Source organism: Rhineura floridana, chromosome 1 (assembly GCF_030035675.1).
Source record: "Rhineura floridana isolate rRhiFlo1 chromosome 1, rRhiFlo1.hap2, whole genome shotgun sequence".
NCBI lineage: Eukaryota > Metazoa > Chordata > Lepidosauria > Squamata > Rhineuridae > Rhineura > Rhineura floridana.
This window is the reverse complement of record NC_084480.1, coordinates 161,698,537-161,726,294: the sequence shown is the minus strand read 5'-3', so window position 1 is coordinate 161,726,294 and position 27,758 is coordinate 161,698,537. Positions and strand designations below refer to the sequence as shown.

At 40.6% G+C, this 27,758-nt stretch overlaps 1 protein-coding gene and 1 pseudogene across 4 annotated transcripts; both read right to left on the bottom strand.

The window, feature by feature from the left end:
• Positions 1 to 6,362: 6,362 nt before the first annotated feature.
• ILF3 (interleukin enhancer binding factor 3) lies at positions 6,363 to 27,517 on the bottom strand. Of its 4 annotated transcripts, XM_061582973.1 has the most exons (20): positions 27,287 to 27,517; positions 25,565 to 25,648; positions 25,259 to 25,489; positions 21,013 to 21,189; positions 19,763 to 19,910; positions 18,235 to 18,326; positions 17,773 to 17,868; positions 16,077 to 16,188; positions 15,599 to 15,696; positions 15,178 to 15,289; positions 14,990 to 15,100; positions 14,548 to 14,747; positions 13,899 to 14,057; positions 13,254 to 13,391; positions 12,980 to 13,153; positions 12,307 to 12,460; positions 11,478 to 11,531; positions 8,234 to 8,575; positions 7,513 to 7,641; positions 6,363 to 6,990 (listed from the first exon to the last, which is right to left on the bottom strand). In XM_061582973.1, exons 1-20 carry the CDS (start codon positions 27,431 to 27,433, stop codon positions 6,860 to 6,862), a joined length of 2,889 nt encoding a protein of 962 aa, XP_061438957.1. In that variant the 5' UTR covers positions 27,434 to 27,517; the 3' UTR covers positions 6,363 to 6,859. The 4 variants fall into 4 exon arrangements, with proteins under 4 accessions (XP_061438957.1, XP_061438936.1, XP_061438941.1 ...); XM_061582952.1 differs by lacking the exons at positions 25,259 to 25,489; positions 25,565 to 25,648; positions 27,287 to 27,517 and having other exon boundaries at positions 7,504 to 7,641; positions 14,972 to 15,100; positions 21,013 to 21,213; XM_061582957.1 differs by lacking the exons at positions 25,259 to 25,489; positions 25,565 to 25,648; positions 27,287 to 27,517 and having other exon boundaries at positions 14,972 to 15,100; positions 21,013 to 21,213.
• LOC133375816 (5S ribosomal RNA) lies at positions 11,772 to 11,892 on the bottom strand (annotated as a pseudogene).
• Positions 27,518 to 27,758: the final 241 nt, after the last annotated feature.

Genomic DNA, 27,758 nt, shown 5'->3' with positions numbered 1-27,758 from the left:
CAGCTGAAATTAAGAGAGCTTGCAAAAACTAGGAATGTATCTATGTATGGAAAGACTGTGAATTCATCTGAGTTCAGATACCGAAAAGAAATTCCTGCGCTCAGCAACTCCTCAGACATCATAGACTTTCATACTAAATGTATTGTTTTTTGCAGCTGGCTGTAGTTGGTGGCTTGTGAGGTTCTAGTAAAACACAGGACAGCTCTGAGGCTCACAAGCCTGACATCTGTTCCCCCCTAGTTTTAGTATTTAATAATGTACATTAAAGACATCAGGAGCCCCTATTAAGATTTTCGTTAGGACCTGGTGATAAATCCTACACAGGTAAGGTTGTCTGTAAAGGAAATAACATATGCAGAAACAAGATTTTTACTGCAGTAACAGCAAGACTATGCCAACAGCAGTGCTCTCCCAGTGGTGGCAGCATTCCCACTCACTGGGTGGGGACAGGGAAAGGTGCTTATGAGTTTGGGGGAGTTCAGGGTTGGTGGCATCACCATCCTGCAGCACCACACTTGCAGGCTCCTGCCATCCCACAAAGTTCCCCCAACCTTACCCCCACATCAGCTCAACACCACCACCGCTCTGCCCTCCCCCCTCATGTGCCACTGCTGATCCATGCCATCAATTAATGGAAGAGCTCTGTTTCTTTCTCCTTCAGGAAGAAATGTAAAGCACACAGCTAACAGTATTTACATTGCAATTGATTTCAATATTTTTAAAAATATGTTTTATTAATTTTTTAAAAACAAGTATATAATTCCCCAACCTTCCCTTCCCTTCCCACTTAACCATAACTTTCTTTTTTCTTGCAGGTTTCCAGGCATGTACATTAAGCTGATACCATGGCTACCCACAGGCAGAACACAGGACCCAGCCCAAAACTCCCCTCCATAACAGTACATGAGTTGCTGGGGGGTGCATCGTCCGATGCTGTGAGTTCACATAAGAAAGCAAAACCGTATTTCAATAAAGTCATCTTCATTTTGATCTCCTTTTGAGTGTGTGTACTTTTTTTGGTCAGTTTTTCCATCAAGGCCAATGTCCAAACCTTTTGCCTCCAAACATCCAAACCTAAGGCATCCAACTGTTTCCAATGCTGGGCAATTGCTTGCCTTGCTGCAACTAGCAAAAAAGTAATCAGTTCCTTGTGTTGTAGGATTTTGGTCATTTAATAACAACGTAATGCCAGTTGTGGCAAGCAACAAACCTCTTGGCCAGTAATTAATGTTATCTCACCAAACCAGAGTTTGGAAAAGTTACTTTTTTGAACGACAACTCCCATCAGCCTAATCCAGTGGCCATGATGGCTGGGGCTGATGGGAGTTGTAGTTCAAAAAAAGTAACTTTTCCAAGCTCTGCACCAAACACATCAGTCCAAAATTTCTGGATTACATCACATGTCCACCACATACGGTACCATGCGCCTATCTCTGCATATCCTCTCCAGCACAATGGTGATGACTGCAGATTAATTCTATGATAATGCAGAAGGGTTAGATAGCACCTGTATAGCACTTTAAACATATTCTCCCTTACTTTTGTAGATATTGACATCAAATGCTTCTATTATTCTTTCAATAGGCTTTAAAAGAAAAAAAATGCAAGAAAAAAAAGTAGTGGGTAATTTATACTGCAGTGCGCAGGTTCTGGCAAAGTCAGTGTGGTGCAATGGTAAGATCTAGGTTTAAAGGTTTTCAGCCACAAAGTCCACTGGATGACTTTGGACTAGTCACCTTCACTCAGCCTAAACTACCTCACAGGTTTGTTCTGAGGATAAAAAGAGAGGGGGAAGACTAGGTATGCCACCTTGAGCTCTTTGCAGGAAAGGTGGGATATAAAGGAAATAATACATAAAATAAGGCTACAATTCCATCCTATTATCCAAAGCTTGTAATATTTATTGATAACGATTGTTTCTGAACACTGCAGTACTTAGCCATTAAGTTACTTGAATATTGCAATTGTGACTGCAACTGTTATTCATCACGTCACATGGGTTTGGAGCAAGTTTCAAGCAGACTTTTGGGGAATCTATTTCTGGCACATTCCTGAAGGGTAGCTGTGCTACTCTGTAGCAAAACACAACAAAAGAGTCCAATGATGATACATTGAGCATTAAATGTACTTATTATAAATACTACACTTATTGAGGTCACTGATTCATAGGATCGCCAGAAGTCATAATCAACTTGAAGACACATAACAAAAACACTTATTGATAAATCATAGTCTTTAAAGAATTGAAGTTAGATGTCTCTGCCTAGGTTGTGTGGTAAAGATCTTTGTCGCAAAGTGATTCCTCCTTTAGTCCCCCGAGATGACAAATAATCTCAATTTTGAATCAATGCCTATTTTTTTAAATCACATCTCTGGTCAAAGGGATAGGGCTCCCATTTCTATGCTCCGTATACCCACCTCCTGGGAGTTAGTCCCACTGAACTCTGTGGGATTTACTCCTGAGCCGCTATGAGCTGGCACACACAAACTCCCCACCCCTTTCTCTCCCTTCAGTTGCTGTGCCTATCCCTCAAACTGCTGGAATTCTAACCCTACTTCCATTGACTTGAATGGAACTTACTTGAGTAGACATGGTTATGCTTGTACTGAGAGTCCTCAAACGATGCACTTCAGATTCCTAGTCTCTCTCACCCCTTGATTAACTTTCTGGCTTCCTGCCTTCTGCATTACCTCAAGAATGACACTTCTCACTCCTCTGGAGCCCACAGGAGCTGGGTTGACTCTTTCCCCCCCTTTCCTTCCCCCCCCTTCCTCTGTCTCTCCACGTAACCTCTCTCACCTCCTCCGTACCTTCCCTCAAGTTGACACTTCAGCTCTGAGGCTTCAGTATGGAAACCTTTCCCATCTCATTCTACTCAACTTCACCACTTGATCTCATTTCTAAATAGCATCTACTGCTAGACTAGCAGAGGCTGTCCCTGGGGAGAAGCTTGTAGATGATCAAAGCCACATGGAGAGAATGCAGGGCCAGAACATGTGTAGACTCTTTCTCATGAGTAGCTGTACCCAGGTAATTACCTGTACCCAGGTAAAAACATGTGAATGCCCTGCCTCTTTGCCTAATGGGAATTTTCCTGTTTCTCAGACCTGTCCATAGTTGTGCCATGGATGAAAACTGGGGGTCACCAAGTCCAACATATACACTGAGGTCTCATCACATGATTTCCTTTCATCTCCTGGTGGAAGGAGGGATTAACCAATTGGGTGTATGCCTGGTTCATCCCAAGGAGGAAAGTACCTTCACAGTGAATATCCAACATACTTTTTTATTAAAGCATATTCTGACTCGTGGGAAGCTTTCAGCCGGGGTTGCAAGGGAAATGCCTGGAGATGTCCTTCTCGAGGAGCATCCAGACCTGTCCACCCCAGGTGAGGAGGAGGATGTGGTGCCCACTGACTGAAAGCAGCATCCTGTGTCATTCAGTTGCCAGCAACCAAATGCTGAGCATCTTCAGGCCTGTTCATGGGGACCACAATCTCTACTTTTTGCATGGTTCAGGATACTACCGATTCACACCTTAAACCCTATTTAAGCATGACGCTGCTTTTTATATCATCAATCAGATGAATTGCTGCCCACTTTCACCTACTATTCTGCTAAGATTCAAAATCAAAGTTTGAGCACTCATCAAAACGTGTATTTATTGGCTGAATGAATGTAATACAGATGGGAACATGCAGGACAGTTTGAATATCTTGATATCCTTGATGGGGTGGGGTTTGAGGTATACTGCCATTGGTGGGTAGCATTTCTCCATGATGGAATTGCCAGAGAAAATAAGGTACTCCTTAATACAGCATGAAAGTTCCTTTTAAGGGAGTGTGCATTTGGGGAATATGATCCTGCTGTCCAACTATGTTCTTATCCTGTTCATTTTTGTCACACACATACATTTAGCCAGCAAATCCCTTAACCAAAAAAGGGACGGGGTGAAGAGGGCAGATAAACTGCAGGCCTGAGTCTAGGATAGATTTTATTATGCTTCTGTACAGTAGAAGAGTTAATAAGATTCTTGACTGGAAAGAACATTGGGTGTTCCATTAATTGGAAGAAAGAATCTGCTAAGCCTCAGCCACTGTCAAGAGTGGCCAGGATTCCCATTCAAGGAAGAGGGTGATGTAAAGCATTCGTATTATTGGGCAGCAGTGAGCAGGTGAGATTTATCAAAAAATGCCATGGTTTATCTGTCTGTGGAACTCAGACTGTTAAGACACCATGGCTTAGTATTATGTGCAAACACAGCCTTTGTCTAAGAACCTTAGTTGGCTCCGTTGATTTCTTGCTTTTGATAGTTAGTCTGACTTTATCGATTTGTTTTCATTCTGCTAAGTTACATAAATCTGCTCTTGGATGGAGTTCCTATCAGTTACAGACCAGGTTCATAACTACTTCACTTCTGTACACCACCTGGCAAGTTCAAGCTATTTGATCATCTGTCCTCAAATGTTTTTTTCTTATAATGCTTTCTTTGCCTTTCATAGCTTCCTAGCCATTAATTTAAGCATTCTTCTTATATCTTGTTTTAGTCTGCAGGATATATAGTCTCCAGGGATCTAGGGTAGTGGGTTTAAAGTCACCCATCCTCTAGCTGGTTAACTTTTCAACTCTCCCTGTTATTTTATTTATTTATTTATTGCACTTTTAAACCGCCCTTTAGCAACAGGCTCTCAGTGCGGTGTACAACAGAATAAAACCACATTTAAAAACCAGCGAATGTGGATTACAACATATAGGTATAAAAACACATTAAAAACAAATTAAGACAAAATTAATAGAGATTACAATTAATTAACTATAAAATTAAAATTAAGATTAAAATGCCTGGGTAAAGAGGTAGGTCTTTACCTAGCGCCGAAAAGATATCAAAGAAGGCGCCAGGCGTATCTCATCAGGGAGGGCATTCCATAATTCGGGGGCCACCACTGAGAAGGCCCTAGATCTCGTTATTGCTCTCCGGGCCTCCTTGTGAGTTGGAACTCGGAGAAGGGCCTTCGACGTCGAGCGCAGCGAACGGGTAGGTTCATAGTGGGAGAGGCGTTCCATCAGGTATTGCAGTCCGGTGCCGTTAAGGGCTTTCTAGTGTTACCTTTCTAGTTCTCTGATTTAAGAAATCCTTTTGCTGTTAATGAAATTTAAATGAAATCTAATCATTGTCACTGCTCAACACTTGCATCTCCCTACACTGCATCAAAGAGCCTTCTATGAACAGAAGGCTAGAACTGGATACAAAACAAAGCCATCTTTTGTCATGAGCTGAATCTGTATTTACCTAGGCAATTGACTTTACTTAACATTATCTTTCATTATAACATTTACTGCTTATGTGCATCTCAGTATCACCCTAAGAGGCCTTGGGGAATAGCACCAATACTACTTTTAGCCTGGTACTTAAAAGCTACTATTTTGGCAAGTTTATTTTAACTCTTGCCTTTTTTTTTTTTACTTATAAAGCAACATCTCCAACCTAATCTACAGCACAGTCCTATGCATATTTACTCAGAAGCAAGTCTCACTGTGTTTGGTAGGGTTTACTCCCACGTAAGTGCACATAAGATTGCAGCTTTACTCTGTCCATAAATTTTATATCTAGGCATAACTTTGTTCCACTGTACCTGCTACAGCAAAACAAAGATTTCTGCGACACCTTAAACAAATGTATTATGGCATAAACTTTTGGGGGCTAAAGTATGCTCCATTAGAAGCATGAATATCCTACCAGTCTCATCAGGTTTGAAGTGTCCTTTATTTCTATACGCACTACCAGGCAATTTTTAACTCATTCAATCTTGGCTTTTAAGTATTACCGTTTTCTTGTGACCCTTTAGTTTTGAGTGATTCTTCAGTTTGTTTCAGCAACAAGTTGCACTACTCTATCCCACTCTACATTCTTTAAAACAGGTGCACAGGGTAGAATCCAGAAGGTTACCATAGTTTTCAGGAGTAGCATTGTAGATATGGAATGCTCAATCCACGGATGGAGACTCAAAACTTAGCAAAAGGTTCCAACAGCTGGACAAAAGCACCAAGATTGCTTGATCCTTACCCCACTACTGCTTCAGTGTTACATCCTTCTACCATCACTTCATCTTAACCTTCAATTCCAATCACACATCCACTGCTTTCTTGTGCTAGATTGAAGTTAATATCACAGCAGTCCATGCAATGTTTGAGCTTTTATGAAGGTTTTTTTTTTTTTAAAAAGAAACAATGTGCCCCCAAATTATTAGGATCTAACAATCTAAAAGCTTGTTTGAAAGTTGAGGAACCGTTAGTATCAATCAGGTTACCCTTTTACTGCTAAACGAATAGCATTTAGGCAGAATAAAAATCCAGACAGACACATGAAGAGTTTGTGTTTATTTGTCTACATTCAGCATAATCCAGATGTATTGTCTGAATGACCCAGACATACAAAACCCACTCTTTCCCACAAGTTTTAAAATAAAATCCTCACTTATAAAACTGAAAAACACTAAAGCATTAAAATACAGAAAGCTTGTTTAAACGCACTTCACAAAAGCATTAGCAGAAGATATCCCTTATCTATTTAAAGCCATACTGAATGTCATTTAAATAGAGAAAGGATACTGAACTCAAATTCTATTTAGACAAAAAATTGAAATGGCAAACAAACCATTAAATACACCATTAAATGTCCAAAATACAGCTAAGTATGGAATTACAAGGTACTCAACCATTAGTGACTGATATCACAAAGAGCACTGCAACATGGAAACAGGGTTTACATGTTTACTGTGATGCAATAAAACTCAATATTCAAAGGGTATGCAAGTTTAGAAGGTAACAAAGCTTCACACCCATCAAGACCAAACTGGTTTATCTATACTGATAGTTCATGCTGTGGTCATTTCTGCCATAGCCAGCTTGCGAGACTTGGTAGGAATTAGGAGGTCCACTATAATTCTGGTTTGAACCTGGGGAATTGTAGTTTGGCTGAGAATATCCTCCTAGAGAGAAAGGGGGAGGGATCACTTTAATGCCAGTATAAGTTACTACTTTGTTTATATAGTCTAAACTATCACATGCACAAGTAAACAAGAGACGCACCAGAACATCATGAGTAGCATGTCCCCTACGTTTAGCGAACTGCAAAGAACCTGGGGCGTTTCACTCTGCCAGGTACATGAACCAACTCTTCCCCTGCTTCTCTCCTGTGTGCTCTGGCATGCACAGAACTTGGGAAGGCCAGGGTCTACTGCCGCACCAGGCTTTGAAGAAGCAAGGCAGAAGCAGGAGTTCCCTGCACTGCTTCTGTAAAGCCTAGAGCTAAGTGAGTGCAACCCCTTTCCATCTTTGTTCACTACATGTTGCAGAGGACGTAAGGAAGGGGAGCACTGGCAGTAACCGCAGATAATGGCTGGCTACTTAGCCAAGCCAAAATTTGTGACTACGAAGCACAAGATTTTATTCCACCAACACGCAAACATTTTAGGTTTGCATGTGTCACACTCTATACTGACCTTGCTTACCTTGATAAGATGACCCTCCTCCTCCAGCTCCTCCCCCATAGCCGCCATGGGAACCGGCATTGTAGGAGGCACCTCCTGAACCATAGTTGTTTGCGCCACTACCTCCACGTCCACCACCGCCACCATAACCTGGAATGAAGAATGCATACTAAGAAAAGTCTCACATCAGGCTACCTTGAAGGCATTCAGAATCAAAACATAAAAGCTTACTTCAAACAGTACAACCTATTATACAAAGAACTCTTATGTTCTAATCACAGATCTCTCCTCTATGGTCTCTTGCAACATAGGAGCAGTGGAGAGACTTGCTAATGGAAAGGCATAAAGACACAAGTTTTCCAACATTTCTGACAAGATTATTAGATAACAGAATGCCTTAGTTTCACTGCAGCTCAACTTCACTGCCTTCCTAAAATGCAAGTTTCTTTAGAAATATGCCCAGAGTTACTGGGATATTTGCTCCTCACCAGTGTCTTTAAAATACATCTACACTTTACTTAATCATGATATTAAATAACACACAATCACATGCGGATAACAGTGCCTCAACTATCAAGTTTCCTTTCAGCATTTCCAACCCTCCTCTGCCCATTCTGGACTTATACATAATGAAAATAGGGTTTTTGGCAGTCCTGGTGTGCCACATAAAAGAGACATGCTTTTGTGAAAAGCCTATTAAAGGCTCTCAGAACACCCACCCATCCACCCACCAGGAACTCACTGAATTTACTTTCATAGTTGTAGTCTGATCCTCCTCCGCCGCCGCCAGGAGAGTTGTAGGAATTTGAGTATGAAGCATAGTTGCCTTGGTTGTATCCCTTCTGCTTGCCTTGCGGTGGCCCATAGTTGCTATACTGGTTCTGATTGTACGATTGTTGTTGTTGGCCTTGATACCCTGAGCCATAAGAAGGCTTTTGTTGTCCTCCATGTTGCTGCTTCTTCCCAGCATGTTTAGGAGGGGCAGGAGAGCTGTAGTCACCACCTTGGTAGTAGGAACCATAACCCGAGGAGCCACCGCCCCCTCCTGCATTGCCAGAATGGCCACCATTACTGTAGAACTGACCTAAAAAATGGAACAGTCAACATATTTGCAGATGATATACACGTTCAAGTAATTTAAAATTGCTACATGCTCATGAAGATATGGGCCTAAAGGTGACTGTTCAGCATGTCTTGCAATGAGGCACACCCCCCCGCAAAGCAAAGAGTAGAAATCCTGAAACTAGGCTTAGACTGTCTGGAACCCACTGATGCCTGTTTAACCCAGATGTCCTCCCTTCCTTCAAGTGACTCTTAGGTTTGAATGCCTCTGGCTGGAAGAGCTACACATGCTCTCTCCCAAGTATTTCCAAATTTGGGATTATATAGACACAAATTAAACTCATTATACCAGCTATCTTAGAGGCTAGGCTGCACAGAGCTGGAAGGGAGTGTCTAACAAAGCAATTTCAGTTCCCCATATCCAGAAATTTCTCAAGTTGCAATAAAATCAGGGCTCCCAATGTTTAGCTCCAATCACTATATAATCAAGGGTGAATAAGTATGCTGCTACTTGAAGCTTGTACACGTTCTAGGGTTAGGTAAAAGTCTTCTTATGTGTAAAAGGAAGTGATGATCACAGCTGGAAGCAAAAGCAGGGGACAGAGTTTAAAGAACTTACAATATATGACCCAGGTACATATAAAAACAGCTTGCCCAGTAAGTAGATTCATTTTGAGTCCAACTACTCAACCTGTAAAGATCCGACTTCTCTCTTTATGTTCACTCCCGGATTCAAAAGTAACATATTTATATCAACCAGTAAACTGTAGGCTATGCCTCTTCAGACAGCTATAAACTGGGATTTAAAAGCATAGGCAACTAGTATAGTGGAACATGACAATTTAAAGTAAAATGGAGTGGCCCATTTATTCATTCTGTTAGCCACTGAACTCTACTCAAGAGTACAGGAGCCTTGCGTTGGCCATCCCTACCAAGACTTTTCTTCAATCCTCTGCAGTCAAGAGACCCTTCTCGATGAAACACAATTTAAGAGCAGCATATGGTTTGAACTTTTTTTTTACATAATCTAAAATTATGCTTTAGTAACAAAGGTACCAGTTTTCATGCTCACACAGATGTTATCACCCTATCGTCAAAGCTGAATGGCTACAGTCTAGTAAGGTGACACATATATGAAAAATGCCTTCAAGGCAATTCCAACTTATGGCGACCCTATTAATAGGGTTTTCATGGTAAGCATTATTCAGAGGTGGATTATCACTGCCTTCCTCTGAGGCTAAGAGGAAGTGACTGGCCCAAGATCACCCAGTGAGCTTCATGGCTGTGTGGGGATTCGAACCCTGGTCTCCCACATCGTAATCTAACATTCTAACCACTACACCACACATGTATAGAACTCTTTAAAGGGTATACTGGCTGGAGCACCACTTGTTTTAAACAAAAAATTGAAACCTGGTTTCTTGAAATATGTCTTTACTCCCCAATCCAATTTAACACACACACATAGAACATCCACCACATAGTTGTTACGTCAACATTATTGCATTTAAAATGGCACTTTTCACTCAGTTCAGGAATATAAAAAAACTCAATTTCTCTTTAGCAATGAAATTCATATTCAAAACTCCATTGGGCAAAATCTTAATTCCCCACCACAACCACTTTTAGTTACTGTTGAGTAAACTGTGCCAATGATACTGCTATGCTAAGACAGCGACCAAGTAAACACACTTAAAACAACTACTGAAGCAAAGAGGACCAAACAATAAGTTTATTAAAAACCTCAACAACTAGTTTATTACCTGTGCCTTTTCAGTGTTTCATGTCATTTCCTGGGACATTACATAAACCTGCTTTTAGGGGCAAAAAAAGATAAGAGCCACACTCTACAAGAATTTCAACCTACTTGCAAAGTGCTTTAGGCCTTTTATCTTTATTAGTTGCAAAAATGCCCACTGCAGCTAATAAAACCATTCAATTTTAGAGAAAACACAACCGAACAATTTAGCTCAGGCTGTAGGTCCTGGAAGTTATACCAATACAAGAAGCACAAAGAATGCAGTTATTAAAATTAGCACATACTATTTCACATACAAGTTAACATTATGCATGCTTAAAACATTAAGTTGTGGTAGATTCTGAATTATTAAAATGTCTCTCCTTATCAGAGGCATCTACCCACTTTTGGGGATCAAAAAAGGTTAAGTTTTGTACAAAATCTGTTGTAAATTAAAACAAGAAACTAACACACTTTCATGTTCCTTAAAAATAAAGTGATGCTTTCCATAAAAAGCAAACGGGAGCCTTTTGCTTATAAGGAGAACAGAGTCGGTTTAGTGTGCACAATGCACAAAGACATTCTTTGAAATGTAGCTTCCCCATAGTGTACATCAATATGACCAAAGGCAAGTCACAATAAAAATTGCCACTGTTTGTAGGCTAATAGTTTCAGACAAGCTGCGGTGAAAAGCCACTGTTGAGAAACCCAGTGAAGCACAGGGACACAGCACGAACACTTTGGGTTTTGGAGTTCGGGAAAATTGGAGTAAAAAGCTGTTTTATGTGCAATACTTTTAGATGATCTAGGAAGACCCAAAATCATGATAGCCGTAGCAGTCTGTGAAAAAGTCACCTACAAAAGGGGGAGACAGAGCAGAGGAAAAAAAATTAGAATTTTTAAAGATGGCAAAATGTGCCACATTTTTAAAATTTATTTTTATTTCTCTGCTCCCGTCATCCCCCCCACCCAAAACAAACCAAGTTGTGTATTATTTTTTTTAGGGAAAATGCTTTTAAGAATGGTGATTTGCTTCACTTGGCTTAAAGCAGAGAAATTTAAAACTCATTTTAAAAGAAAGTGAGATCTGTTTTCAACATCAGATTTTGCTCATTTCACTATGCAACACAGAACTGAGCTTTACTACCCCCAGGGTGTTGTGTTTATTTTTTCCATGAACACTTACTATAGCCTGCTGTTGCAGAATTGCCACCATAGCCATAGCTTCCATATCCAGCTCCTGGAACAAAATGAAGTATACATTAGTTGCTTAGCAATGTTACAAAAAAGGAGTGACTTAGTAGACCACTTTATTTTATTTTGCTTTGTTTTATTTAATATTAAGATAGTCTCCTAAGAGGGTGGTGGTTGTTATATGCCTTCAAGTCTATTAACAACTTATGGTGACCCTATGAATCTTTTTAGATATATTCATAGGGTTTTCATGGTAAGAGGTACTCAGAGGTGATTTACCATTGTCTTCCTACAGCACCTGGTATTCCCAGGAGGTCTCCCATCCAAGTACTAACCAGGCCTGACTGACCCTGCTTAGCTTCCGAGATCAGACGATTGGGCGTGTTCAGGGTAGTATGGCCATAGGCCCTAAGCGGGTTACTAAGTAACAAATGCAAAACCATTTGGTATGTCTGTGCAATGGATTTACATATTCTCAGACATACACAAGCACACAGAAAGTGGACACCACAGAACTACAGTCCAGCAAACGTAAGGCTCCCCCTTAGTCTCACTTGTAAACCTTAGTCACAAACATGTAGAAGGGAAACACACACACACCACTTTTATACCATATGTTATAAAGCAGAGATGGAGAAACTTTGCCACTCCAGATGTTAAGACTCTCAAGGTCTATCAACCTCAGGCTAATAGCAAGGAATGATGAGAGCTGAAGTCCAGCAATATCTGGAGCAGCACAAGTGCTGCTATAAAACAGATCAAGTAGCATGTGCAAGTTGATTTCACACTTCAAAGTAGTGAATAGATATGAAGTAACTCACCAGCATTCATATATCCTCCATGATTGGCACCACCAAATCCACCTCTACCCCTACCACGGCCTCTGATATTTCCTCCTCTACCACGACCCCGCATGCTTGGAGGTGGCGGCACTTCAGTATGCATAGGACCTCCCATACCATAGCCTGGATTATGCTGTTGAAATGAGTAGAAATCCAATCAATGGAAAGATTCAACTAACTTACTTATTTCTGCTTCTTGCTAGTAAGCCCACACTCAAGCTAGATGCTTTGTATATTCATTGGAGCCAATTTACCAAACAGCTGCTAAAACTCTAATCACAGGCTATTTTATGTTTTTCAACTCAATCGTTAGCCATAGTTTGTTAAAGAGTATTACCACTCAAGGGAACTACAATACAGTAGGGCCCCGCTTTACGGCGCTTCGCTTTACAGCGCTTCGCTAATGCAGCGGCTTTCAATTAGGGAAAGTCCCCGCATTAAGGCGCTTGTTCTATTTTTATGGCTTTTTCCCCGTCGCGTGCCATTTTGACGTCATTTTCACACGACGCATACCATTGTCGTCAATGGGTTTCATTTTACGGCGATTTCCGCTTTATGGCGGGGGTCCGGAACAGAACCCGCCGTATGAGCGGGGCCCTACTGTAGTATTCTTGATCTACCTCAAAGCACAAGTTGTGGGGTGTAAAATTACCTTCACAGGAAATTTTGGTCCACCTCGTGCTGGCATAGGGACCCTTTTCTTCTTTTGCTCCATTGGAAGAGGAGCATCTGGAAAAAGCTTTTCTAATGCAGCAAGTGCAGCATAAGCCTTTGCCACTTTTTTGTTTGAACCAGCGCCTTGGAATTTCTGGCCATCAACCTCAACCTTTGAGATAAGATAAAGTGTCAAGGAGAGAGCTGCACCTTTCCAAGCTGTAAGTGTGTTAGTAATTCTGAATGCAATTTTGTGTACCAGCTCCTCTCACCTCCATCACAAACCGCTTGTCATGACTGCCACCAGTTTCTGAGATCAGCTCATATTTTAAGCCACGCCGTTTCTCATTTAGTTCCATAACTGGGTTTTTTCCATGTTTTGTCAGTATTGGTCCTTGCTGCTTCACATTCTATGAAGTCAAAGCGTCATTACATGAATGTTGTTTCCACAACTTGTTAAACAAATGCAGGTGAAGAATGGGAGGGGGTCCAAACTAAATCAGTATAGGAAAATGAAAGACCAATGTTTTATCTAATCAGTATCCCAACTTCTCACAATGAATGGCCACCAGAACCTTCCCTTACAAGGGCAAGATGCTGAAGACAGAAGCAAACTAATGTGATCCTTGCCCACTAGATCAAGGCACCAACTTTGTGAATGTGTAGTATTGGGAAACAAGCATGCTTTCAAAAGACATTCAGATAGTATGAAAAATGTACTAGAAAATTAATGAGTGGCAGAAGGCAGAAAGACCAATTACTGGAGGTTGTGGGAAGATATAGGGGGAGATAATAGGCATATAAGTTTTCAAAACAGAGTAGAAGGTTGACATTATCTGGAGTGATAGGGATTCTAGCCTGAACAGACCTAAGAAGAGCTATGACCATAGCCAAAAAGAGGTGCAAGCAATGTTCACCTCGGTTTGCTCTGAAGGAGAAGCAGCACTGGGTGTACAAATAGTTTCCACTATAGGAGGAGCAGCAATAGCTACTGGTTTCTGATCCGTTTCCTCTGCTGATTCATCACCCCTTTCTCTGCCTTCCACACCTGTAGGCAATCCCATATCTTGTAACACCTAAAGAAATACAGGAACATTCATCCCAGTAAGTTATTTTGAAGCTTCAATACAACTTATGCTAAATATCTAGGAACAGCCATTCAGATATCACACTAAACTATGGTTTTACTAACTGTAGCTTGCGCTTCCAAACACAGGACAAAACATAATTTAGAGCTTGCTTAGCAAACCCAGCTTCTAGGTAAAGTGGTCTCAACAGCTATATGATTTGTCAATTCAGACCACACCAAAACATAGTTACAAATCTGCTTCAAATCTGGTTTTCCTTTTGGCTTTTTGGTTAATGGCAATCATGTTTTGTTAATGTAGACACCACATCACATTTAATGTTCCTTAATCATGGTTTGAAATTAATGACACTGCTTTGTTTTAGCAGAGGAAGGATCCCATTCCAGCTGTAAGGAATACAACGCATGTCTAAAGGTAAAACCATTTAGGTACTAATTTACAAACTGTAGTTAAACATATATTCAAAGCCACCTCCTACCTTTACTGCTACATGCAGTTTGGCTGTTTTTTTTGAAGGTCCTGAAGCTTCATATGTGATGCCATCAACTTCCACAGACATAGTAAATATAGGAGCATGAACTGGGCCTGTCTGAGACACGAGTTTATACTGAAGTCCAGGTTTTAGTTGGTTCAACTTCATCAGAGCATTCATAGCTTGTGGTGGTTCCGATTTCTCCTCTGAACAAAAGAAGGTTTTTTGTCACATATTGACTGAAGACCCCACATTAATGTCATGTGTTCTGCTAAGTGCACAGTCCTAAGTTTACAGCTATCAAGCAAAACAGCCAAAGTATAAGGACTTGACATTTGTTTTTGCTTCCTACCATTCATCAACAGTTACACATCAACAGGAATCCTAAACATCTGGAATAGCAAGCACCTGGAAAACTATGTATACCTACCTCTTGCCAACTCAATACCTTTTTTCTGAATCTTCTTTTTCTTTTTGCTTGGTGACTTTTCCTCTCCATCTTCTTCCATAGGACGTTTCAATGGTGTGATGGCATATGTGGTGCTAGGAGGAATCTGGACTGTAGATAATTTTAGATTGTTAATAAAAATGCCAGATTTTCTGTCAGAAATAAAATTCCAAAACACTAAAACCTACCAGTGTAATCAACTGGGTTTTCATTTTTTGGTTTCTTAGGCATCTTTGATGGCAATGGATCCATCCCCAAAACCTTGTGAAGCTGGCCAAAAGCAGCAAGCCTTAACGCATGCTAGAGAGATAGAATGTGTGTTACTAAGGTGCCTGACCTATTCCCAAGGTTTTACCATATTCATGACAACAAAACACAGTCCCAATATTTCAAGCTGAAACTTCTGAAGATCAGTCAGCACACACTCTGGAAGTTACTGTTAAGTTTTTAAAACCTGACCTCATTTCTGACAGATCAGCAAAAAAAAACACCTGCATTACTGAAATGGGACCCTTTTTTCTGTTTCATATTAAAGCCAGTGTCATTGAGTTTACTAGCTATCATTAAGAACTCATTGCGGTTTTGTAACATCTGTAATCAAAACTATACCTGAGCACTCTGTGTGATATCTTCCCTTTGTTGTCTGTCTAGATGCCCAATAGCATCAGTGGCTTCTTTTTCACAAGGATCATAAATACCAGAACCATCTGAAGGCAGGAAACAAGGAAGATATGCAGAGAATTATCCTAGGGTCTCTGTGTAGACTCAAATATTCCCCTCAGCATAACTAAAACTCAAGTATAAGTAGTTCTACTGAAGTTCTTGATCCAATGGGCAGTAATCTGATCTAGTCTACAATACAGACCATAAGCCCAGCAAACGTATGGCAAGCTTGCCAAAGTCTTCAAACAATCTGTACATTCCATCACATCCCATTAAGGGAGCTGGAATAATGGGTCCAAAATTTTAAGAGCATTTGTGAAACACACACATAAAATAAGGTCGTGTCTAACATAGTGGGAACACTAGACCATGACTACAGCAGTCATTTCCAATGACATTTCTCAAGAGTCAAGAACCATCTAACCTGGCATAACTATTCCTGATGCAAGGCATTCAAGAACTCTTCTCAAGGCCTCACCGGCTCCCATTGGTCGATTGGCTGTTCCAATTGATTTCTCACATAGCAATTCTAGAGGCTGAAAAGACATTTCAGAAATTTGTTAAGGAACAGAATAAACATTTAGTACATATGCTGGCCTTATTCACCTACTAAACAATCGAATTAACAGGCACACGCATGGTAGAAAATTGGAACTTGGATCTAGGAGATGTAGTACAACCTTGCCTATCATGGATGCAATGAGCAAGTTGAGATGTTGATCTCAGTGCCTTTTCTGAAAAATGGGAGTCAGCGAATGGAATAAAAAATTTTACTGGAGTCAGTGAATGGAATTTTAAACTTTGCAAGTGCAACATAAATAGCAGAAATAACTAGCTCTCTATAGTTTTAACATATAACATTCTCAAAGCTCTCATATTCACTGTTCCTGCTTCTCTGCTGCAGCCTTCAAGGTGAAATATTGCAGTTCACTAACTTCACCGGCAACTTGGATGGAAGTGTGCAGTCACACACCTAAGTGTCTCAAGTCTGCAGTAATTGTTCAAAACAAAAGGCATGTAATGCCCTAACAGTTCTTACTTTCACCCAGGAGAATCAATTTATTTGCCCAGCATCCACACTCCCATCTCAAGCTGAATCCAGAGCAGTGTACCCAACAGCTTGGTTGCAGGGGTTTGCCATAAGATGTGTGGTTTCCTAACCTGCACCGACAATGCTGCCTGAAGCTTTGCTGTGTGTTTGTGTATGGGAGGAGATCTAGTAATTCCCATGAAGTGCTAGAATGATAATTTGCATTAAGCATTGAATAAGCTCACCACATTCTCAAATATCCACTGGCTGCATACACATAATAAACCAGACTTTGACTTACTGTGGTTTAACAACCATTGTGCTAATACATGCTGCCTGATCGCTCCTCCTCTTGGAAGTGTGGGATAAACAAACCGGGAGGCCTTCCTTTCCTTTTACACCCTAACAAGCCACAATCAGCATGACAACAAAACATGGTTTAAGGTGAGCAGTAACTGCCTTATCAGCAAGAAACAAACCATGATCCCTAGTTTGGACATAATGGGAGATCAGGCCAACACCTTCCTGGTTTATTTTTCTCACTCACACTTAGGACTTATGCAGGAGTGATCAAACAGCATGCACGCACTAGCATACTGCCTGTTCATAGTTAACCACAATAACCTAGGATGTCTGGATTTATTATGTGCAAACACAACTATTATCCCCATCAGGACAATGGATGCTTTCTACAATGGTATATATTCATTGCCCATTCAAATTATTTAGATACCATTACACAGGCATTATTCTAAAGCATTGGACAAGTCAATTTTTCCACAATGATAAGATGGACTTATGGCTATGTGGACAGACTAGCTACAGTCCCGAGACAGAATTCTGCCAAGTATTTTACAACTGCCAGACTTCCACCATTCCCAGAAGCCCACACTGCACTAGAACCTGTCACAGACTGCAATCAGCCTTATTTAACAGCCTGGGCAGGCTTACAAAGATGGAAACTTTTCTTAAATATTCTCCAAATCTCACATATTTTCTCTGTAAAATGACAGCTGCCTTCCCCTGTGTATAACACCTGCTTTTATCTCACACATTTACATATTAAAAACAAAATAACTTGCAAAGTTACCCATCCTCTAAGTGGAGCCCAAGTAGGCACACGGGTACACAGATCTCTCAGCACTCTGATGACTATGACACATGACTTCAAGCCATTTGCCCTGGCCTAGAATAAAGTAATAAGCAAGAGAGGTTCAGTAATAAATACCAGAACCAAAGTGAGACAAAATATAAATTTCTTGTAGTGCTACTTTGTCAAGGGTAAACTATGTATACATCTCCACAGCTTTGCTTCTGTAATTTAATTACTGTGAATGAAAACTTACTCTTAACACAAAGCAGCAGCTATGAATCTACTCCGTTTCTTCTTTGAAAAACTAAATTCATTCAAGTGCTTCTTTAGCAACTGTGCATTTAACAGATGCTAAGTTCTGCACATCTACAGCCCAGCTTTAAAACATTTTAATGAAGTTAGACAATTACAACTTATATGTTTTCTACTTAAAGACAAATATAAGAACAAAATGCAAACCTGGAACCACTTGGCGTGTCGGAGTGACGCCAAGGCAGCAAGGCATTTCTGCCTGTCCAGAACGTCCGGTGAGTCGTTGACTGATAGCGTTTCTATTCGTGGGTGGAATAAGAAGACAAGGTACAGTTTGACCAAGGGGGTTCTGTCGGGTGGAGAGGGGATGAGGCAGTTTCCTAAAGGGCAGCTGAGGCTCCCAGAACTCTGATCTACAGCCCTGTACCTGAACGTATAGCCTCAATACACTTTATTTTGTCACCCTTATGAACTAACAACTACATAAGGAGAACAATGTGAGGCACTAACTCACTCTTACAAAGGGAAAGAAACCCTAAAGGGAAGAAGAACAGAAATCCTAAACTATTTTAACCAGGCTACAAAAAACTACAGAACTATACTAACCAACAGAATGGAAGGTTAAAATTAGATCCCCACTCTATATACAATTAAGTACGTAACTAAAAGCTTTTCTAGAAGGGAACCCCTCCGCCCACAAGGCTCGACTGCCCTGGCCCCAGCCCATGACAGAGTGCGTCCTGTTGGTCAAAGGTCCAGCGTCCCTAAAATCGACAAACTAGAAGGCTTGGTAGATGTGGTCAGATATCAGAACCATAAAACAATCAGTAGAGAACAAAATCACTATCAAGTCTGTGCTGCAGCAAAACTGAAGATAGGAAAAAGCCAGGGTTTTAGATAAGGCTAGTTCAATCATTTGAAATGCAAGACCTTTTAAGCATTGTGTTTACCTGGCTACTGAAAAAAATCGTTCTAGATTTATGCAAGTGTGATGATTGTTTCTAATATTAACGGTGAATTCACACATACAATTTCATCACTGTATCAAGTGATGCATATGTATGAGGACAGCCACCACACAACACCGGACAGATCTTTTGTAGTATCTGATATCACCTCAAATACTTTCTGCAGACTGCCTCCTTTGAACTCATCTGCAAATAATCAGGTTGAGTTATAGTTACATACATGCTTATGAATCAGACCCATACACATATAAATAAGATGGAAGATGCAATACCTTTATCCAAAACTCTGCATTACATTCTAGAATTCAGCTGAACAGGCTGAAACCCCAAAAGAAAATAAAAAATACAAAAAGCCAACCATCATTTTTGCTGCAACACAAACTGCTTTTATGTAACATATCCAATTGCATAAACATGCAGAAGTCATTTAAACTAAGACTTCATTTTAAGAGTTTTAGTCTACACTTATCAACGTCTGTAACAATAATTACAGTCTGATGAACACACAAGTGAACGAATGCACTTGTACAAGGCCATTACAAAAAGGACCAAACATTTTTTATAAGTTATTTAATTTGGAAGGTATTACTCAGGTTCTAGAAGCCTATAATCCAGTTGTGCATAACCATGACACTGTGCAGCATTATGGCACAAAGTTGACTTGCATGAAATTGCTCTGCCTAATCAAATCTTGAACACCACAGTATACAGTGAAGTGAGTCTGGAAACTCATTCTGTGGCTGCTAGCAGTTTTCAGTCCTCCATACCTCCAGCTAACATTTTTTCCATTTCTTCTCTGACAACAGGGGATGTCAAGTGGATGGTAAGTGTCAGTGGAGGTTCTTTTGTATTCTTAATTATAATTGCAGCATCGCTGATAGATTGAATAATTTCATATTTATCTTCAGTAATAGCCTGAAACACAAAGAAATGCCTTAGAGTTTTCCCTGATTCTTTCCCAAGTGCCAACATCCAAGTTAGAGCTTTGAGGCAACTACGACTGATTTTGGCATAGCTGAGGTAGCCAAGAGCAAGATGATTTACTTCAGGGATGGCCAACTTCCTCAACAAGGCCCAATTATCTCTGGGCAAGTTGGCAAAGGGATGGAATCCTCCACCCATCACTGCCCTTCACTGCCAACTCGCACATTGGCTGGAAAGGCACCTCAGGCAAAAAAAACCTTTCAGCACTAGGGCACTTTCCTCATTTAGCACTTGGAGGCAAATCACAAGAGCAGCAGTTACCTGGGGAAGAGGCAGCACTACTCTCAGGTAGTGGAGTGTTGTAGAAAACTGGGGCAAATACTGATGCATCCAGCCAGGATATCAGTTGGTCATGGCTGATTTGAATAATAAAGTAATCCTAGGAGAGATCTAAAAGGTTTCGCCCAATAGGTATCACCCTACAATAATTTTAACTATATAAAGGAACAACCAGGTTTCCTAGTTTGAGCAGTGAGTTTATCTAGCCCATTCAAATATGAAACTGATAATGAAATGATACTATGGGCTCAATAAGCCAATGGTAGCACATGAAGACCAGCTACCCAATAATGTGCAAAGTTCTCCGGTTTAACCTGTAATGATCTTGAAGTACTGAAGGAACAGACCTACAGGGTTAGTTACCAGGAGACCCACCAGCAGGTGGATGCAGAAAACTGGCCATTGGTAGGCAAAGTACTTGATAGATCTAATTATTACAAAACTGTTCTGCTGCCAATTATCTCACATCTAGAATGCTTTGATCATGACAGCTTAATACTTGATAGTATATGATAGCAAAATGCATGCTATTAAGTGTTCTAAGCAAGCTGGTGGCAGCTGTATTACAGGAGGATGCAAAACCAGCTCAGATGTGAATTAGTCCAATTATGTTGGCATAAATTCTGTGCATTCTGGCATGCAAACCCCACAAATCAATAGTCACAGTGCATTTGTTGCATGAACAAGTAAAAAATATGCAAGATAAACTGTAGCAACTATAAGCTTGACAAGAATTGCTTATTTCCATACTCACAGCAAGTTGGGTGCCAAGATTGTCTGCTACTTTTTCCAGAAGACCAATAGTAGGCTTCTCCTTGCACAACAAAACCAACTCAAGATCCAAGTCTCCCTTGAGCAAGAGGCCCTTTGCTACAAGACCAACACGCATCACTCCACGAAGTGTCCTAGTTAAATGCTCTGTAGTCTTCTGCTCACTATGAAAAGATTAACAGAAATGCTACAGAAACTGAAGGACAAACTACTCTTTTTTGTGCTGTTCAGCTTTTGTTTTGATCATACTTTCAGCATACAAGGAGAACACTGGGCTGGTTCAGATTTGACATCAAACTGCTTGGCACTACACAGAGGAATCTAAGTATCTTTACAAATTACTTCATGTAGCACAACACCATGGTCTGGTATTATTTATTTATTTATTTTATTTCATTTTTAAACCGCCCATAGCGAATAGCTCTCTGGGCGGTGTACAAAAGATTAAAAGTACAGAAATACAAAATATCACAATAAATAAACTGATATTACATCTCTACCAGCCCACTGTTTCTCCGTTTATCATTCTACACATGCAAGTTTTCCAATCCCTAACGAACCAACATCTACCTACCCAATGGCAAAACAGTATATTAGTAAAATTTTAATGTCAAGGGAAAAAATACAAATAGAACACACATGGTAAGCCTCTTCCTGCAGCTCCAAGCTTGGAGGGCATTTGCTTGCCATTAAATACTAAGCCTTATAAAAGCTCAGAAAGCAGTGAGGCATCTCATTGCTTCCAAAGTCTTTCTGCAATTTGGCACAAAGTCTAGAAAATGACACCTAGCTACTTTCTGAGCATTTTCAAGGGTTATCATTAGAAGGAACAATCCCACATTCTCCAGTTTGAAGTGCAAGTGAAGAGTTGCACTGGGCTTCGGGGGCACTCAAAAGCTCAGCAAGATGCCATAGGGAAAACCTCATTCTCTCTCTCTCAGGGAGGGAAGGGTCAGTAGCAATCATAAATTTTGGTTAACTACCAAGCCTTCATGTGTTTGTGAGGCCATGGATATAAATCTTTTAAAACTACTTAGGGCTATCTGGCCTACAGGGAAGAGAAGACCAAGAGTATAGCTAGGGGAGTATATAGACCAAGAGAAGACCCAAGTATAGCTAGGGGAAAGGAGAAAGACTGGCTTGAGAGAGTGAGTGGGAGATGCCAGGTCCAGCTCTGAATTAAGGTTTTCGTTAGTCTGCCTAATGGATAAAGTGGAGAGCACCAGTATTCTGGACTCTGGACCACTGGATGTTACCTGCCCTTTAAGTGAACAGTTAAAATGAGTTGCAGCTTCTGTAGTGATGATGATACATGTTTAATGGAGAATGTTTAACTAAATATCCAAGTTTGCAATGAATCTGACACTGTGATGTGTTTAGTACAGTTTGGAATTAAAAAAACAGAAGATTCCTTCCATTTGCACAAGAACAGAGGTCTACATAACATTGCCAGGCAAAGGTGATCATTTTCTACAATGCTGGTAAGTTGAAACTTTAAATTTTTCTCCAACTGGCCAAAAGCTATGCTTCGCCACCTTTGGGTGCTGCCCCATCTCAAACACAGAGAATATTTGATAGGCGCTACATTTGATGTTATGGTAATATTATGTTTTTATGTTGTTAAATTAGTAATATTTAGTTTGATAAGTACACATTACATATATTTCAATTTCCCCCCAAAGTTTGTGTCCCTCCCCAGCATGACTTCAACATATTCAAAAATGTTACATCGTTAGTCCAGAGAAAAAACTACAGACGTTTCTTAACATTTAAAAATTCCTATACATCTTCTGTGTTCAAAGCACTTCTCATGCATTATCGAATTATTCTTATGATGACCCTATAAGGTAAATTAGTGTTATCCCCCATATTGCATATGGAGGAGCTGAGATGTCATGACTGAGAAGAAAGCTACCTAGTGAGTTCATGGTAAAAGCGAGATTTGACCCAGCAACTTCCTGATTCATAATCCAGTATCTCTGCCACAATGCTACACCAGTTCCTACAATGCCTCTCTCCCTGCTCTTCTCAGCATAGCACTGAGGTTGCAATGTATGGGGGGAAATTCCAGAAACATTTCTACTGTTTTCCATTTAAATAAATATATATATAGGGTTGTATTCAATGTAGCACTAAAGTGAACACTGTTAGCGCGAGGATTTTTCCTTTTGCAATGGAATGTTCTCCTCCGTCCACGCGCACATCTAAATCTGTTCTAAGGGTTTCCCCACCCCTCTGGAGATTTGAGGACAGCATGGTAGGAAGTGGAGAAAGTCTCATTGCACTAGCACTATTATTTAGTTGGATTGTATTAAACTAAATTTCCCTCCCTCTCCTCCCCCAGATCAAATCTAGGGGGTGCTTAGGGGGAGGAGAAGTTTCTGCACACAGTGATTTAGTTGAATACAACCCATTTTTAATAAGCAATACACTATATAGATGTTATAATTATGTCTTTGAAACTGCTCAGTTCATCCTTTAGTGTATAACTAACTGAAACAACTAAATTGCTGCAGGTGTGGAATGACTTAACTAGGGATACTTACCTAAACTTTTTTTCAGATAACTAACTCCAATAAGCAAATGTGCGTACATTATATAAATGCATACATTTTAGTGTGCAAAAATTAGTGTATTAATTTTCATTCATTTTCTCTTAAAATTTAAACCCTGTATATCGCATTTCATTAAAGCATGTTTTATTCAATTGTTCCCCTCATGACAAATTTCATTTTAAGTATTTTTGGCTATTGGAAAAACATTTGATATTTATACATCAAGTAAAATTAGCACAGTAGACTTAGTAGTTTTATTTACTAAAAATAAAAATGAGATCCCAACCTACTTAAGGCATTGGGGGGGGGGGGGAAATCAATTCAAACATTTTCTAAAAACCCACATCACTTCCCTCAGGCATAAACTCATGCTTTAATGACATAGTCCTCAAGAAATGCGTATGTTGAAGAGAAGCGTTGTATACAATATTTTCTCCCTGACAACGCATTCTAAGTGACAGAAGTCATCCTATACTGTATCTATAAGGAAACCTTCTAAAATGTATGACTTCTATTAGTTTCAAGTCGTCTTCCACACAATTATCCAAGAAAGGGGGGGGGGAATACCACTTACACCTACCTACTGCACTTAAGACTGCAATCTTATACTCATTTAACTCTGAGTAAGCCCAACTGAGCTCAATAGAACCTATTTCTGAGTAGGCATGTATAGGGATTTTGTAAAGGATTTTGTGTTAGCAGGAAATCCTGTGGCAGCCATTAGTTGAGCTGATGTTGTACTGATTGACTGATTGATTGTATTTGTATACCGCCCCATAGCCGAAGCTCTCTGGGCGGTTTACAGTACCTAAAAACACTAAAAACACATATACAAATTTAAAACACATCTTTTAAAAACAATTTAAAACACAATTTAAACATTTAAAACAATCAAAACACATGCTAAAATGCCTGGGAGAAGAGGGAAGTCTTGCCCTGGCGCCGAAAAGATAACAGTGTTGGCGCCAGGCGCACCTCGTCACACAGAACGTTCAGTAATTAGGGGGCCACCACTGAGAAGGCCCTCTCCCTTGTTGCCACTCTCCCAGCTTCCCTCGGAATAGGGCCTTTGATCTTGAACGTAGTGTACGGGTGGGCTTGTATTGGGAGAGGCGTTCCATCAGGTATTGTGGTCCCAAGCCATGTAAGGCTTTATAGGTCAAAACCAGTACCTTGAATCGAGCTCGGAAGCATACAGGCAGCCAATGCAAGCGGGCCAGAATTGGTTTTATATGTTCGGACCGTCTGGTCCCTGTTACCAATCTGGCCGCTGCATTTTGCACAAGCTGCAGTTTCCGAACCATCTTCAAAGGCAGCCCCACGTTGTAGAATGTTTGCGACTGTTTGATTCTGTTAAATCAAGGATGGAGAACCTGTGATCCTCCAGATGATGTTGGATTCCAACCCCAACAGACCTAGTAAGCATTGCCGATAACTAGGAGTAATGGGAGCTGTAATCCAGCAACATATGGAGGGCCAAAAGTTCCCCCGCCCCCTATGGTAAATGAAACAACTGATAATGCAGACAGGAACAAAGACAGGCTTAGTATCTCCCCTACTGCAGCAACTGGAAATTTGCCTTTAGAGGCAGATGTGGTAGCTTGCAATGATGACCTCTGGTCTCTACTTAAGTATTCAGCACCTGAATAATGCTCAGATGACCAGCAATGCTACTTGCCTTCCTTCTTTGTTTTCTTCTTCAGCTACTGTCTCCATAGTCTCAGGTTCTGGCTGCTCATTGCTACCTTTCTCTTGTTCATTAATCCAGTCAGACACAGCTTTGAGAGCACGTTCAGTATGAGAGACCATGTTCTGAACTGCTGTCAGCTCTTCCTGAGTTGGATAAACTGCAGAGTGTTTGGCCATGACATGGCGGTCATCATTCACAAAAATACGCATTGGTCGCTGAAAATAAAGACACAAGATAATTAACCACCAGTGTATGCTACTGGCTTTCACTTCTGAATGCCAGATTCTTACCATTTTTGCTTTGGAACCTTGGCTGAATTTTTCAAGAAATATCTGCTTCTTCCAATTTGTGCTCGTACGACTGTTTTCAGTACTCTGATGAAAATGAAAATATTAATATTAGAATACAAACTGGTAGATCTGCCACAATGTGGTAACAACACACTTACATTATAGTGGGGCACTTTCCATTATATTTTATGTTAATCTACTACAATGGCTGCCTTTGCACATCATGATAAACCATTATCATTTATATACTGAATTTATGTCCTGGCGTTCCTTTCAGGGCACAATGGTTTATCGCAAACAGACAAAGGACTTCCAAGTGCGAGCAACAAACCATGGCCTCTGGTTAATATTATGGATTATGGTTTGTTTCATTCCAATCCAACCACAATGTGAAGCCAAGCCTTTCTGATCATGGTTTGAGTGAAACACAAAGCCAGAGATTGTGATGTGTTGCTCCTACTAGGTAAAGTGCTAAGCAGGAGTGATCTCTGCATTTATGGGAAACCATTAACTATCGTTTACTGTAAGGGTGGGGAACATGCAGTCCTTCAGATGTTGCTGGACTCAAATTCCCATCAGCTCAGCATGGCCAATGGTCAAGGATGAGAGCCGTGGTGTAGTAACATTTGGAGGGCCACTGATCCCCCAACTCTGGTTTACTGTGATATGCAAATGAAGCCAGCGTGTTGTGGGATGCACTGTGAACAAACGGGTTTATTGCAGCAAGAACTTTGAGAAGTGCACAACTGGCACAGTGAAAATACAAAAAAATTCAAAATAGAGCTTGCTGGTCACAGGAATGACTGAAAGTTGGTAATTTGTGAGTAATTAAGCTGAGGCCTGACAGAAGACTTTCACATGGTGTTCTGTGGTCCTTGGAGTATAGCAGGATAAATGCTAGTCTTTGTGAAGATGTCATTTTCTCTCAATTCTTAATTAAAGCCATTTAGCAGAACTGCCACTCTGCCCAAACTTTGTTATATTAAAAAATATTAAACCAAAGGTGCTCTACTTGCTAGAGATGTTGCATTTCGGAGGGTGGTGGTGGTGGTAAACAACGACAATAGAATGCTACATTTCCACAGCCTGAGATAATATTCTTAATATGTTGCTGTCCTGGAGCTATTAGGACAAGAAGCATGTCTGGGACAGAAGCTCAGCTCACAATATCCGACTAGACAAACGCTGGCAGACAGCTGGCACAGCACAACTTTTTATACGGTAAGAATAGAATTTATTATGTAAGGTTGACATTTAAGGCTATTTTTTGTACAATTTACATGCCTGCTTTGGCTAAGATTGTGAAGCAGATTAGTAAAACTCAGTTCTACACATCAACCTGAAAAAGATGCTGCAACCCTTTTTAAGGTTTATTTCTTGTTGAATATTTCACATTATATAGTTTACTGGGACTACTGAACCAAACCAGTAACAGTTTAATTTAACAGATGCAACCATGTTAAAAAATAACAAAGGAAAACTAATTTCCTCCAATGGACTCATGCTTAGCCTGCTACTTTGAAATCAGAATTCCTAAGCAACTTAATTAGTGTTGGCCACCCAAGACTCAAAACGATGAAATACCACAGGTCATTTTGGCTAATAACTGACAAACACAATAAAAGCAATTATCCAGAAGTCCTGGACTCAGAAAAGAGCTGCCTTTGCTCATGGACAAGGAAGCTTCAGCTTCATTACATGTTCTCATCACAACGTGACTACCTCTCCCCCCTTCGGGGCTCGGTTGGTAGAATCTCCATCTTCCATAAGACGGAACAGGTATTTCAAATCTGTAGCGGCCCACATGCACAAACCCAACACGGTCGCGGACCTTCCGTCAAGGGAATAAGGAACCAACCCTTGACGCATTTTTAACCACGTGCAGGGAGCATGCGGCCCACGTTCCGGCGTGGAGAAGGTTAGCACTCTAAAGGAGGGCACGCAAAGGCCATCCAAAAAGTTTCAGAGGGCTGGAGGGAACCAGGTGGGGGAGAGAGAATAGCGCTAGATTCGGAGGGACAACCAAACAGCACAGGAAGGGGTGCTGGGGAGGGCGGGGCCCACAAAGAAAACCTCGAACCCAGTAGGCCGATCGAAGGTCGGAGGCCGCCGCTGGGAAGGCGTCACATACAGCCAAGACAAACATCGCCGTCCCTTCAAGGAGAACTCGAGAGCAAAATCAGGGAAAAAGGGG

Excerpts from the sequence above, each read along its gene's own strand:
- ILF3 (XM_061582973.1), bottom strand. The coding sequence starts at position 27,433 with ATGCGTCAAGGGTTGGTTCCTTATTCCCTTGACGGAAGGTCCGCGACC. Across the intron at positions 16,189-17,772 it reads GGGCTCCACTTAGAGGATGG|CCTCTAGAATTGCTATGTGA; the intron begins GTAACTTTGCAA and ends ATGTCTTTTCAG. Across the intron at positions 11,532-12,306 it reads TGGAGGATATATGAATGCTG|GAGCTGGATATGGAAGCTAT; the intron begins GTGAGTTACTTC and ends ATTTTGTTCCAG.